The sequence below is a fragment of the Equus quagga genome, chromosome 8 (assembly GCF_021613505.1).
Source record: "Equus quagga isolate Etosha38 chromosome 8, UCLA_HA_Equagga_1.0, whole genome shotgun sequence".
Classification (NCBI taxonomy): Eukaryota; Metazoa; Chordata; class Mammalia; order Perissodactyla; family Equidae; genus Equus; species Equus quagga.
In genome coordinates, this window is record NC_060274.1 from 12,172,895 (window position 1) to 12,184,741 (window position 11,847).

The window sequence follows — 11,847 nt, forward strand, 5'->3', positions numbered from 1 at the left end:
CAGTGAGGAGGTAAGTGGCGGTGGTGGCTTGGATTGGGAGCAGGGTAAGTGCTGAGAAGCAGCTGGATTCCGGATATTTTTTGAAAGTAGAGCTCATGTGACTTGCTGATGGCTTGGATGGGAGATGTGGCCCAAGCTAGAGTAGAGTTACCACTTACCGATACGGGGATGACTGTGAGAGGAGCAGGCTGGCCGGTGTGGGATACCAGGAGTTCAGTTTTTGACACGTTGAGCTCCAGATGCCTGTAAAACATCCAAGTGGAGATGTCAAATAGGCAGATGAATATGAACCAAGAGTTCAGGGGAGAAGTTCAGGCTGGAGATACACACGTGGGAGGAGGCAGCCTATAAACTGGGTTTGGAGCCATGAAACTGGATGAGATGGACAAAGAAGCAAATACAGGTTGACAAGAGATCCAGGAAGCACAATACTTGGAGGGTAGGGTAATATGTTCTCTATTTGCTGGTTACAGAGTTTAATACATATTACTCACAGCTATGTTATTAATCATGTCATTTAGGTCTTCTACACCCTGACCTTTTTTTCTGTCCACTTTATCAGTATTGAACCATTAAGAGTAAATTAAAATCCACCAGGGTGTTTCTAACTAATTCCCTATTTCCTGTTATTTCCCTACTGTCCTGTCCTCTCTCCTGAGCTCTGGCCTCGCTACTCTGTGATTTTCTTGCATCAAGGTTACTGCTTCGTTACACTTTCTGTAGTTCCCTAGTATTTTTTCTATAGTATGGAATACTTTTCTGGTGAATATTATTCATCTTTTGGTCAGTTTGGCTACTCTTTTTTACATTTTTTATACTCTTTTTGTGCCAGACTATTCTACTTTCTGTTTTATTAATTGTTGCTGAATTTGTTAGACGGCCCTGGAACAGCTATTGGACAGAGATTTAGGGAGGAGGGAGCTGTGGAAGAAGTGATCAGGTAGCTGTCCAGGGTTCATAACCCGCCCACTTCCAGTGGTCTCTGTGTGTGAATTCACTTTGACTTAAACTGTCCTGTGCTCTGTGAGACCACAGTCAACCCTCTCTACACCCTGTGCCTTAGCAGCCTGTCCAAGAAACCCTGGACTCAGAAAAAGAGTGTTCACTGTGGGGGGTCTGGACTCCTGACTACATCATGCCCACATCAGCCCAGGGAAGAGAGAGTTGGAAGGAGCACTTGTGGGGCTTACTCCTCACCTTGAATTATCCTGAGAGCAAAAGATTTCCAACAAGAAAAGCTAAGAAAAGCTTAATCTTTGGCCTCAGGGTTTAGGGAGGGAGTGAAGGTGATGCGGCTCAGGGAGTCAAGGAGTCGAAAGAAAGATTTCTTGGACTCTCAAGGCCTGACAGTAGTGCTCCTTTATTCAGAGAATAGCATGGGGACAGGACCCATGGGCAGTGAAGAGCTGCAATGTGTTGAAGGTTAAGGCTAAATTTATAAGGTATGGGTACATGACTTATTTTTACTAGACAAAGAAAAGATGATGTAAAAAGTCATTAAATGGTTTCAGTGCAGATGGGGTCTGGTTATTGTGTGGTCGTATAACTTTAGATATGAATCTGATCATATAGATCGGCATGTAGGCCAGGATGGCCTGGGCTTCTCTCCCTGGGGCAGCCCTAATCCACACCATAAAATCCATTGGGTCATATGGATTGGCATGTAGGCCAGGACACCTTGGGCTTCTCTACCTTGGGCAGCCCTCATCCACATCAAATGGACCAGCTGCACATTGCATTTACCCCGGGGGCTCAGCCTCAGATGCCTTAGAAGAGTTGGCCAAGCCCGATGGTAAGTGGTCTTGGGCTCTCCCCCTGCCACTCCTGAAACCCACTGGCTCCATTTCGCCTCTTGCCTTGACTCTTGTTGACACTGGGCTTAGCATCCAGTTCTGGCTCTACAGCTTCTCCAAACGTGGTGCTTTGAACCCATCCTGGCTTCTGGAGCCTCAGAATTTGGTTCCACCGTGCTGCCTACTCAATGCCCAGTCCTGTCTCCTACATCCCCAGCCTCCTCTGGGCCCTGAAAGTCACGAGGTTTCATTGCATACCCACCGGGTACTTGTCCAGAGACAGAGACTAGATCATTTTATCTTCAGTTTCCCTAAAAGGATTATGGGTAGAAAACTAACAAAATGTTACAAGCTCATATGTTACAGCCACAACCAGATTTTTTTGATGCTATTTTGTCCTTTTGGGGAAAAAAAAATCTCTTCATCTAATAAATGTTTCACATTCAGTTTTCAATGATCATGGAATGAATGTTCCTACTTTATACGCTTTTGACACAGACACATGTGTCTCAGTTTTAAGTTCTCATAGATAGGACCACTCTTTATTGTGATTTTCCCTTATTGACATCTCACATTGTGTTTGTTTATTTTTGTTACACATAAAATTCTCAGCCCAGTGGGGAAGGACTTTCAAACCGAACCATTTAATTATCTCTCTTCCCTCAGAAAAGTGTGAGCCAGGAACACAACATCAAGAGATGGAGAGCAGAATGGAGTTTGCGCAAACTCTGCCCCCAAAATTATGTTGCATGGTGTTGAGAAGTGAGTCTGCCCGATTTTGCAGGGAGTGAGGAATAGAAAACAGTTTGAAAGTGGGAAAACAATCTGTCACTTTTTTTGTTGCCCTTGAAGGAATGTGTTCATCCCTTTTCAGAAGCCATAATCAAAGTTTAGAACATAAATGTACTTAAAGCCCAATTGAATTTTTCAGCACATTAGCTATGTAAAATCTCTCATCCTAATGGATGACTTTAGCTCTTCCAGAATAACAAGTCCCCCCACCCAAGGTTTGGATGTCACTGACTCAAGCCTCTATGGCATACTTCCTAGCCCAAAAATTTAAAAATAGTGTACCTGCAATAGCCTTAGATTCTAGAATACTACAACTTGTTATATAACTTCAACTATCAATGTAACTACTATTAGACGCATGTAGGCAAGGATCAATTATTATTTTATCCCTGGAATGCCAAGTCCCTGGGAAAAGACAAGCCACCAGTTAAAAGCTTAGCACCACCCTTCCAAAAGACTTTTAAAATGACCTCCTTAAAATAATTTTGTTTTCTGCTGTGTAAAAGAAGATTTATGTTTAATGAAGCTTTTAATGAAGAAATCTCAGAAAGAGAATGCCAATAAAATCTAATTTTTAAACAAGAAAATCTAATATTGAGAAGTATTTCAATATCCTGGCCTTTGTCCAGATATAAATGAAACACACAATCCAATTATGGTTCCGCACAAAGGACAAAGTCACATTAATTTTCCTCGAGATGGTTATTAAAGAGATAAACAGTATGTTTTCCCCTGATTATGTCAAAGGTATGTTTGTTCCTAAGCTGACTTCACTACTCTTACAAGACAGGTCTGTCCTGTTATTAGCGTGTATCTTTTGGCAGAGATGGGTCAGAAAGAATTGGTGGATTTGTTAGTGGCTTCAGAAAAGATTCTTTGTTCTTGAGGGTCTTTGAAGTAGATTCTCAGCCATTTCTATTCATCAGCAAGAAGCCATGGATTCGTAGAGCTTACTCTTTTAAAAACATTTACCTGTTCTCTCAAAGCTGGAGTTTGTTCTTGTTCTAAGAAGGAGTTAAATCAAAAGAATAAAAGGAAGAGGGGCAAAAATATTTTTTCATAGAACATGAGAAACAGCACCAAAAATAACGCTTGAAGGGGAACAGATCAAAGAGAACAGTGCAAGGTATAAAGGAACCAGAAAATTGCAAAAATAACAGTAATAGAGAAACAAATTGATGGACATCAAAATGAATACGAATAAGGAAAGGGGAAGAAAAAATTTAAAAGAGATCAAAGACTGAAAGTAGAAAATGGGAAAGTGCATTTCATTGTTTAATTTGCAATTAATTTTCATAATTATATCAGCTGTATTACAAAAATACCAATATGGTTTTAAAAGAAGATCAACAAATAGTAAGTGGATGTACAAAAAGTCTTCGCTATGCCCAAACTCACACGCATGTGACAGTTGCTGTAGATTGCATAAGTTAGACAAGAAGAGAAAAAACTCAAACACAAAAACAATGAAAGTCGTTCTCCCAATTAAAACAGAGTAGGTTAATTAAATATATTCATTGAAAGCCATGTCTTACTAATCTACAGAAATGTGCATCTTATACAAAAATGGAAGCTGTGTTTCATTTTTTGTAAACATTTTCAATATGTTCCCAAGCTTAAGACAAATATTCAGAAAATCAGGGAACTGTTTCCAAAAAGGTAGACAGAATGAAAATAAATGTATCTTTGTCACATGCAGCTCCTTTTTTATAAACACATATTGTGCATATACCCAATCCTCTGGGTTTGTGGATCAGCTGTTTTTAATTAATTGAATAAAATTCTTTTCCATAGGACTTCAATCTTTGATCTTACACTTCACATAATATTTATAGTTTGCCACTTTTGACTTATGTACTAATAAGTTCACCATGCCTCAGAGGCATAAAACTTTATGTAATTAATTACCATAAAAACTTTGAAGATTTGGCCATTTTTTTCATAACTTCTGGAGAAGTGTTTCTTTTATCTTGAAGGGAAAAAGAAAGAATAAGAGAGTGCTACCATTTGTTAGAACAGTTCAACCCAACACAATGAAGAAAGATGCCGACTTACTGTACAATTGAGAGTGGCTGATCCATATTGCACGAATGTATTTTAGACCACCCATTGTTTTCAGAAATGTAAAAATACCTTTATACTAAATTGAGTAAATGCATCCATCTGGAACCACATTTGCTTGTGTGCACACCCTCCACTTCTCATTTGTACATGCATATGTGCAAAATGTTTTTAAATGATATTTTTAAGAAATTAGCATTCTGATTATAGCATACAGGGCCCTCGATCTAACAGGATATCCTAAACATTCATTATATGACTAAAGTGATCAGAATACTCAAAGAAATAGATTTAAATGGAAATCCCACACATGATGAATTATAGCTTCATGAGAAAAATAAAGCACCATAAACTTATGCCTTGGATAGTGTTGGCATATTTAAATTGTACCTTTCCACCAGAGGACATCCAGCTCTCCAGTTATAATGAAGTGAAGATTCAATGAAAATTACTGGCGTTACTCCATTTGTGGTAGATGAGATTAAGGAGGTGGGTGAGCACAAGGTGAATTTATCATTACTTTGCAAAGTTTCTTTGGTGATATTATCTACCAAATCATTAGATATGGCAAAAATATTAGGATATTTCTAGATCAAGGTGTATATATCATGGGGGACTGGAATTGGCCACCCCAAGATACGTCTTTTTGACATGAGGATTATTTGGGGCTAGTTACTTTTAAAAAACAGAAGACAGGAAAGAAACTCTGAAAAGTAGAATTTACTTACCCTTTGTTAAGAGATATTTACATCTGTAAAGGAAATCTCCATCCGCAAATGTGTCTCCCTCTCTGTACCAGAAGAAAGGGGGATGACCTTATCTCTAGAAACTCTTAATCAATTCAGAAGGCAAGGACTTAAATCTGCATAATAATCTTACTCTTGTTTACTGTACTTGTCTGATAACCTCCTGTACCTGACTCCTCCCACCTGCAACATCCTCCTTTGTCTTTAGCTGAAGATATTTGAGATGGTGGCTTCAGCCATTTTGGCAAGTTGCTCAGTTTGCCTGAGCCTCTCCCATGTATACATGTTATAAAGCTTTGTTTAATTTTCTCCTGTTATTCTGTCTCATGTGAATTTAGTTCATTCTCCAGCCAGAAGGACCCAGAGCGGGTAGAGGAAATGTCTTCCTCCCCTACAATATGTTGGTGTTTTATCAGAGATGGGGAGGGGACAAGATTGGCAGAAAAATGGCTCTTCCCTTCCCAGGGACCCAACACTATAAGTCAACTACCTTCCTTTCTATCCCCTATTTGACCATGATGTCCTCAAGGGCAGCAACTTTATCTAGGCTCCTCAGAACTGAGCACAGTGGCCAGCATCAGCAAGTGAAGGGACAGGGAGAAGGATGAGGAAGCTAGGATGAGAGTCGTCACTCTTGCCAAAGAAGATGGAGTTGACGGGAAGAAGCAGCACCACAGCAGTGAGCATCTGTAGCCTCTAATGAACAGCTGAATCATTAGGATGCAGAGAAAAGTAACAAAGGAGCCTGCTGCAAATCAACTGGGACCTGGGGTACAAAAAACTGGCCAACACAATTATCATGTGCGCTTATGAAAAAGAAGGTGTTGTACAAAATATAATGATGCAATGAATCATTTGGAGGCATTTCTAATGAAAAACATTCACTGGGAAAGATTAACCAGAAGTGGTGTCCATTGTCTAGTACTGAGTTTGTAGCTCCTGTTGTCTTCTTTCTAAGCCTCCATAAATCCACAGGAAGCTTCTGTTTATCGATTTTATTTGCAGAATTCACTCAGGGTATAAAGTAATTTGATTTTTTTTTAAATGGGGTTTAGGGTCTGCCCCTACAGGGTTATAACTTACCAAGCATAAAAGCCAACACGTAAAAACAAAAATACAATTTAAGGAGAGAAAGGCTCAAGGCAGCAGAACCTGGGAATCCAGCAAGATGGCAGGATTCCTCCCAGGCGCACCCACTCTCCCATATATCTGCTGGACAGAAATCTCCTGGTGGATAACATTTTGGATGTCTTTCATGCATGGCATTGCTGAAATGTTTTCAAAAATGCATCAACCCCACCGAGAAGAGCATAAGAGTTATCTAGCAAATAAAAGGGGGATGAGAGGATTTTCTTTATTGTTTATCAGAGCTAAAAATAATACCATTAATGTTAACCCTCTTTGCAGCTTGTGTAAAATGTGTCCTTTTCTCATCAAAGTCAGCAGCTCAGACTGATCAATGCGGCTAATGTCGGTGCTGATCCGACTCCTCCTGTGTGTGCAAGCTCTGCAGCTTGCAGGCTGTAAACTGAAGAATAATGCCTTGTGTTTTTATATGTCTTTTACAGAGAATCTTTTCTTTTTAATTCTAAACGATGGTGGGTAATTAAACTTTATAGAAGAATTTTTTTCTTTACCAACCCTGTTAGGGTTCTGTTGCATTTGTCCATTGCCCCATAAAAAAAAAAAGACTGCCATGTCTGTGCCTTAACCACTTTATGGGGATCCTCGGCTCCATGATTCACAGTATGTGTTTGTGATGAGAAATCTCCACACTTGAAACCACAAATGCTAAGGAGGGTAAGCAAGGCGAGTGAAAGAATGCCATGTGTGGGGACAGTAATGCACAGAAAGCTAGTGAAGGACCAGCCTTTTCGTCTTAGTGCAAGGTAGATAATGAACAGTCTTTGTGAAACTTTTTGGCGATTGCACAACCATGACAGTTACACGAATACAGAAAAGTGTGTCCTTAACTGTGCAGTGTAATTGCCACAACTTCAAAAGAGGCGGGGTAGCTGTGAGCCGCTGGGGACACCAGTGGTACACCTGGCAGCCAGCAATCAGAATCCTTTGAAAGGGAATCTTCAAGGCAGAGCATCAAAGAGCACCCTCGGGTTCTGCACACAGTCACTGTGGCTCTAAGAAAAAGGGGAATCTTAGCCTGTTGGGAATAAGCCAGTGGGCAATCTCTTTGGTGACACCTACACTGATGGGAAAATATTACCATCCATAACAGCATCTTTGAACCGAGATGCAAGGGTATCTCTGGGCATCAGATACTAAGCCAAGCTGTGACTCCTCACCGGCAAGGATTTTGACTGACCCATCTATCATTCAAAATGTTTCAGTCCAGAACTCAAAAAAACCTAGTGTTAGACTGCTGATCTAGGAAGGCTGAAATCATCACTGGGTTATCAGCTCATATCACATCTTCTCTTCAACTTTGTGGAGCAGGTAGACATGGGGGTCATAACATAAGTTAATTGTTACTGAGAGCTCCCCACGTGCCAAGCACAGGGTGGAAGACTGCTATTGCAACGTCTTGTCTAATCCTCTCAAAGGTTCCAGGAGCTAGGTACTATAATTCTCCCGATTTTATAGACAAGGAAACAGGGGCTTTGAAGAGATAATTACAAGCCCAAAGTTGCCCAGGAACAAAGTGGTGAAACCAAAGGTACTCTTAACCATTGCCTTATTTTCCACAAACACCTTAAAATTGCTTTATTCAGTCATAAACTCATATTTTTCACTGGGAAATATTTTCTGAAAAAGCACTTTCTCAAATTTAGCCATGGGAATTATGTCTTTTAAAAATAGTACTTATACATTTTAAACATATTGTCATTTACAAATGAATCCACTTGATAAGTTCCTTTGAAGCTGGAGTTTGAAACGTAATTGAACTATCAATTTCTACCACGGATATTATGGTCCTGGAACACATCATTAAATGTGGATATGATGCACGGCAGACAATCGTGTTAATATATCAGCTAAGAAGAGCTAGGCTAGAGGAGGCCCTCCCCTACAAAAACCAGGGGTCAAGAAGTAGAGGTAGTATGGTGGGCTGGTCCTGGGGTCTGAGAAATTTCTCGAAGACGGTGTTTCTTAAAGTGTGTCTCCCAGGACCATGTGCCTTCACATTACCTGGAGGCCTTGCTAAAAATGCATGCCTTGAATCTGAGCCTGGGAATCTATGCCTTAACAATATACCTGGATAATTTTATGCCCAGCAAAGTATGAGAACTTTGGATCTAGATTAACGTAACTAATCAAGTTTGTGCCAGGGATGGGAAAAATGCTACAAGGAAGAGTACAGTGCAAGACAAGGGAAAACATGGTCTCTGTAAGTATAAAGACTAGCCCATCCCAACTTCCAGAGACAGCCCAAATCCTTGCACTGATACATCGTTTATGTATATATGCAATGTCTGTTTCCTTTCCAATTCTTCTTTTCGGCCTTCTTTGAACACTAAAATAATTCCAACAGGAGAAATAAACTAAGTTGCTGTTACTTTATAATAAATTTTATTATCTGTAAAAAGGAAGGATTGAACAGGATATTAGTAATAGCGAATACTTTCAAAACCTTCCTGAATGTATTATCTCATTTTGCTTTCAATAAAACATACAATGTAGTCATTAGTGTCTTCGTTTTACACCTGTGGAGATTGAGGTCCAAAGTCTTGCTCAAGACCACGCAGATACTAATCAGCAGAACCATTTATTCATTCATTCAACACATGTGTATTGATTGTCTACTGTATGCCAGGCACTATTCCGGGTGGTGGAATTACAGAAAATGATAAGTGAAACAGACCACCTCCCTGCTCTCAAGGGTTTACGTTCTAGTCTCCAATCTAAAAGGACTCTAATCAAAGTCACCTGACCCAAAATCCAGGCGCCATCACCTCCGTATTGAAACTGCCTCCCCCGTGGCCCCTGCTAGCCTCAATCTTGTTGGCTCCACCTAGCGGTATGATCAGCACATCAAAGGACTCTGGGAACCTGTGGGAGAGGCTGGTGCTGCTGAAAGTAGGAAAAGAGAATCAAGAAAAAAGGAAATGGGTGGAGAAAAGTAAACAATTAAAGTCACAACCACCTCCTTTTTACTAACTGTATAATTCTGCCCTGGCTTCTGGCTCACCTTGCCCCTGGGTAACATGCTTTTTCCTTTTCTTCCCCCTCCTGCAGCAGCAACATTGGCGTCTTCTTCTGTGGACCCAAAACCCTCTCAAAGACACTTCAAGGGATGTGCCGTTTATATTCATCAGCTGACCCCCGGGGGGTCCATTTTTATTACAACAAGGAAAGCTTCTAGACTTTGGAAGTAAAATCCATGTTCTGTAAGTGGCTACAATGATATAGGTCAAGAGTTGGGAAACTTTTTCTCTAAAGGACCGAATGGCAATTATTTTAGGCTCTGTCAGCCAAATGGTCTTAGTGGCAGCTACTCAACTCTGACATTGTAATACCCCAAAGTAACCACAAAAAAATATGTCAATGAGGGGCCAGCCCGGTGGCGCATAGTAGTTAAGTGTGCACACTTCACTTCAGCAGCCTGGGGTTCACCATGCTGTGCTGGTGTCTCACATACAAATTAGAGGAAGACTGGCAACAGATGTTAGCTCAGGGCCAATCTTCCTCACCAAAAAAAAGTCAAAGAACAGGCATGGCTGTGTTCCAATAAAACTTTATTTATGGGCACAAATCAAATTTCATATGATTTTCTTGTGTTAGGAAATCTTCTTCTTCTGATTTGTTTTCAATGACTTAAAATTATAGAAGTTGTTCTTAGTTCATGGGCTATCCAAAAACAGATAGGAGGCCAGTGGGTAATTCGCTGAACCCTGGTATAGGTCATCTTTCCCAAACTTGTTTTCATGCTTAACAGTACATCCACCGTGGAGACTGGTCTGGCTGCTTGGCTCATAGTCTGCTTTAGAAGTCATTTCAAATTTTTATCACCATGATGGTGAGACATCTTTCTTATATTCAAACCTGATCTTTTCTCCTTAAACTTCAGCTGCTTTGTGCTTTTTTCATCCTCTATAGACCTAACAAATCACTGGTGGGGGTTATCGCTCTCAAAAATCCTTTATATACTTGAAAATGATAGTAAAAGCACCCCTTACCTATCTCTTTTCTAGTCAAAACAATACCGAATGGCTAACCTTTCAGCCTTGAAGAGATATTCAAGCTTTTCAATCATTCTTGTTGCTCTTCTCCAAATTCATTTCCATTTTTCACATCCTTTTAAAATATGTTGACTAAAATGAAACATAATGTTCATATCGAAGCATGACTAGTATTGAGCAGACGAGTGATTTTTTGGATCTTGTATGCCATATGCTTTTCAATACAACTAAATTCTGTTTGCCTCTCTTTCTTTCATTTTTCCTTCCTTCCTCCCACATTTCTTTCTCACTATCTTTTAACAAACAGTTTTTATTACTACCACATTTTGATCTATGATCATTTTGACACTTATACCCCAACTCACCTTCTGCCTCATAAACATACTGGGATTTTTTTCTTAATTTTATACTCCCATTGAGCCCTTTTTCCCATGACTTGCAACTGTTTTATCCCAAAAGCATTCCCAAAGTATTCTTCATATCTTATGGCTTTCTCTACTTGTTTTGATTAATATTTTGGAATTTTGCTTTCTAATATTAAGATTGTTCTGAAGTTTAGCACTAGATACTAATACTAGTATTTGGCTTAGCAGTATCTACAGATTTAATTGGTGATATCTCTGTCTTTTGTTTAGGTTTTTGATCAAGTTACTGAATCCAAGGGACTCCGCCATCAATTCTTGCAACCGTCTGTTAATATGAGCACCATTGGGAACGGGTTCACGACAACTAGCCATTGAGAACAGCATACCACCCCATACTTTCTTAGCTTATAAATAACATGCCACTTACAATAGAACAAAAATACTTATTGAAATTAAAATAGATTATGTTTTACGAATGCTTCTTATCTTTGTAGACTGCCATTCTGCCTTAAGTGAGAATTAAATTGGTCTGACATGATCTGTTTTTATAAAGTCAGGTAGCCACTTAAGCTCTTTCAGGTATTTCTAAATTATAAATTGATTATTTCTTTCACTTTATCCTCAGATATTGATGCTGAATCTACAATTTCTAGGATATATTTCTAAATACTCTAGGAAAAAGTTGGGTATGTTCCGTGACGTCTCAAAAATTGTTTCTACTAACTCTGCATTGAGATTTCTCAGTATCTTTAAGTATTGCTTGATGCATACTCTACTAATTTTAATACACTCAGTCTTTCTGTGTATTTACTTCCCCATTTAAGTGTGATTCAGCTTTCACAAATAGAACTTTCTGCAGTCAAATGTATATATCCTATCTTCACATTAGCAGGAAAATTAAATATATTAAAAGATTTTCTCTTGGTCATATTCAATTGCTTTTCTTTCCTGT

General features: G+C 39.4%; 1 protein-coding gene across 1 annotated transcript in view; it reads left to right on the plus strand.

Moving 5' to 3' along the window:
• The window catches only part of NOX3 (NADPH oxidase 3), a 57,367-nt gene extending 47,654 nt beyond the window's left edge, over positions 1–9,713 (plus strand). Inside the window, exon 13 of the mRNA XM_046668764.1 lies at positions 9,587–9,713. Within this exon, the coding sequence (XP_046524720.1) occupies positions 9,587–9,713 (127 nt within the window). The remainder of the gene's footprint in view (positions 1–9,586) is intronic.
• The last annotated feature ends 2,134 nt before the right edge of the window (positions 9,714–11,847 follow it).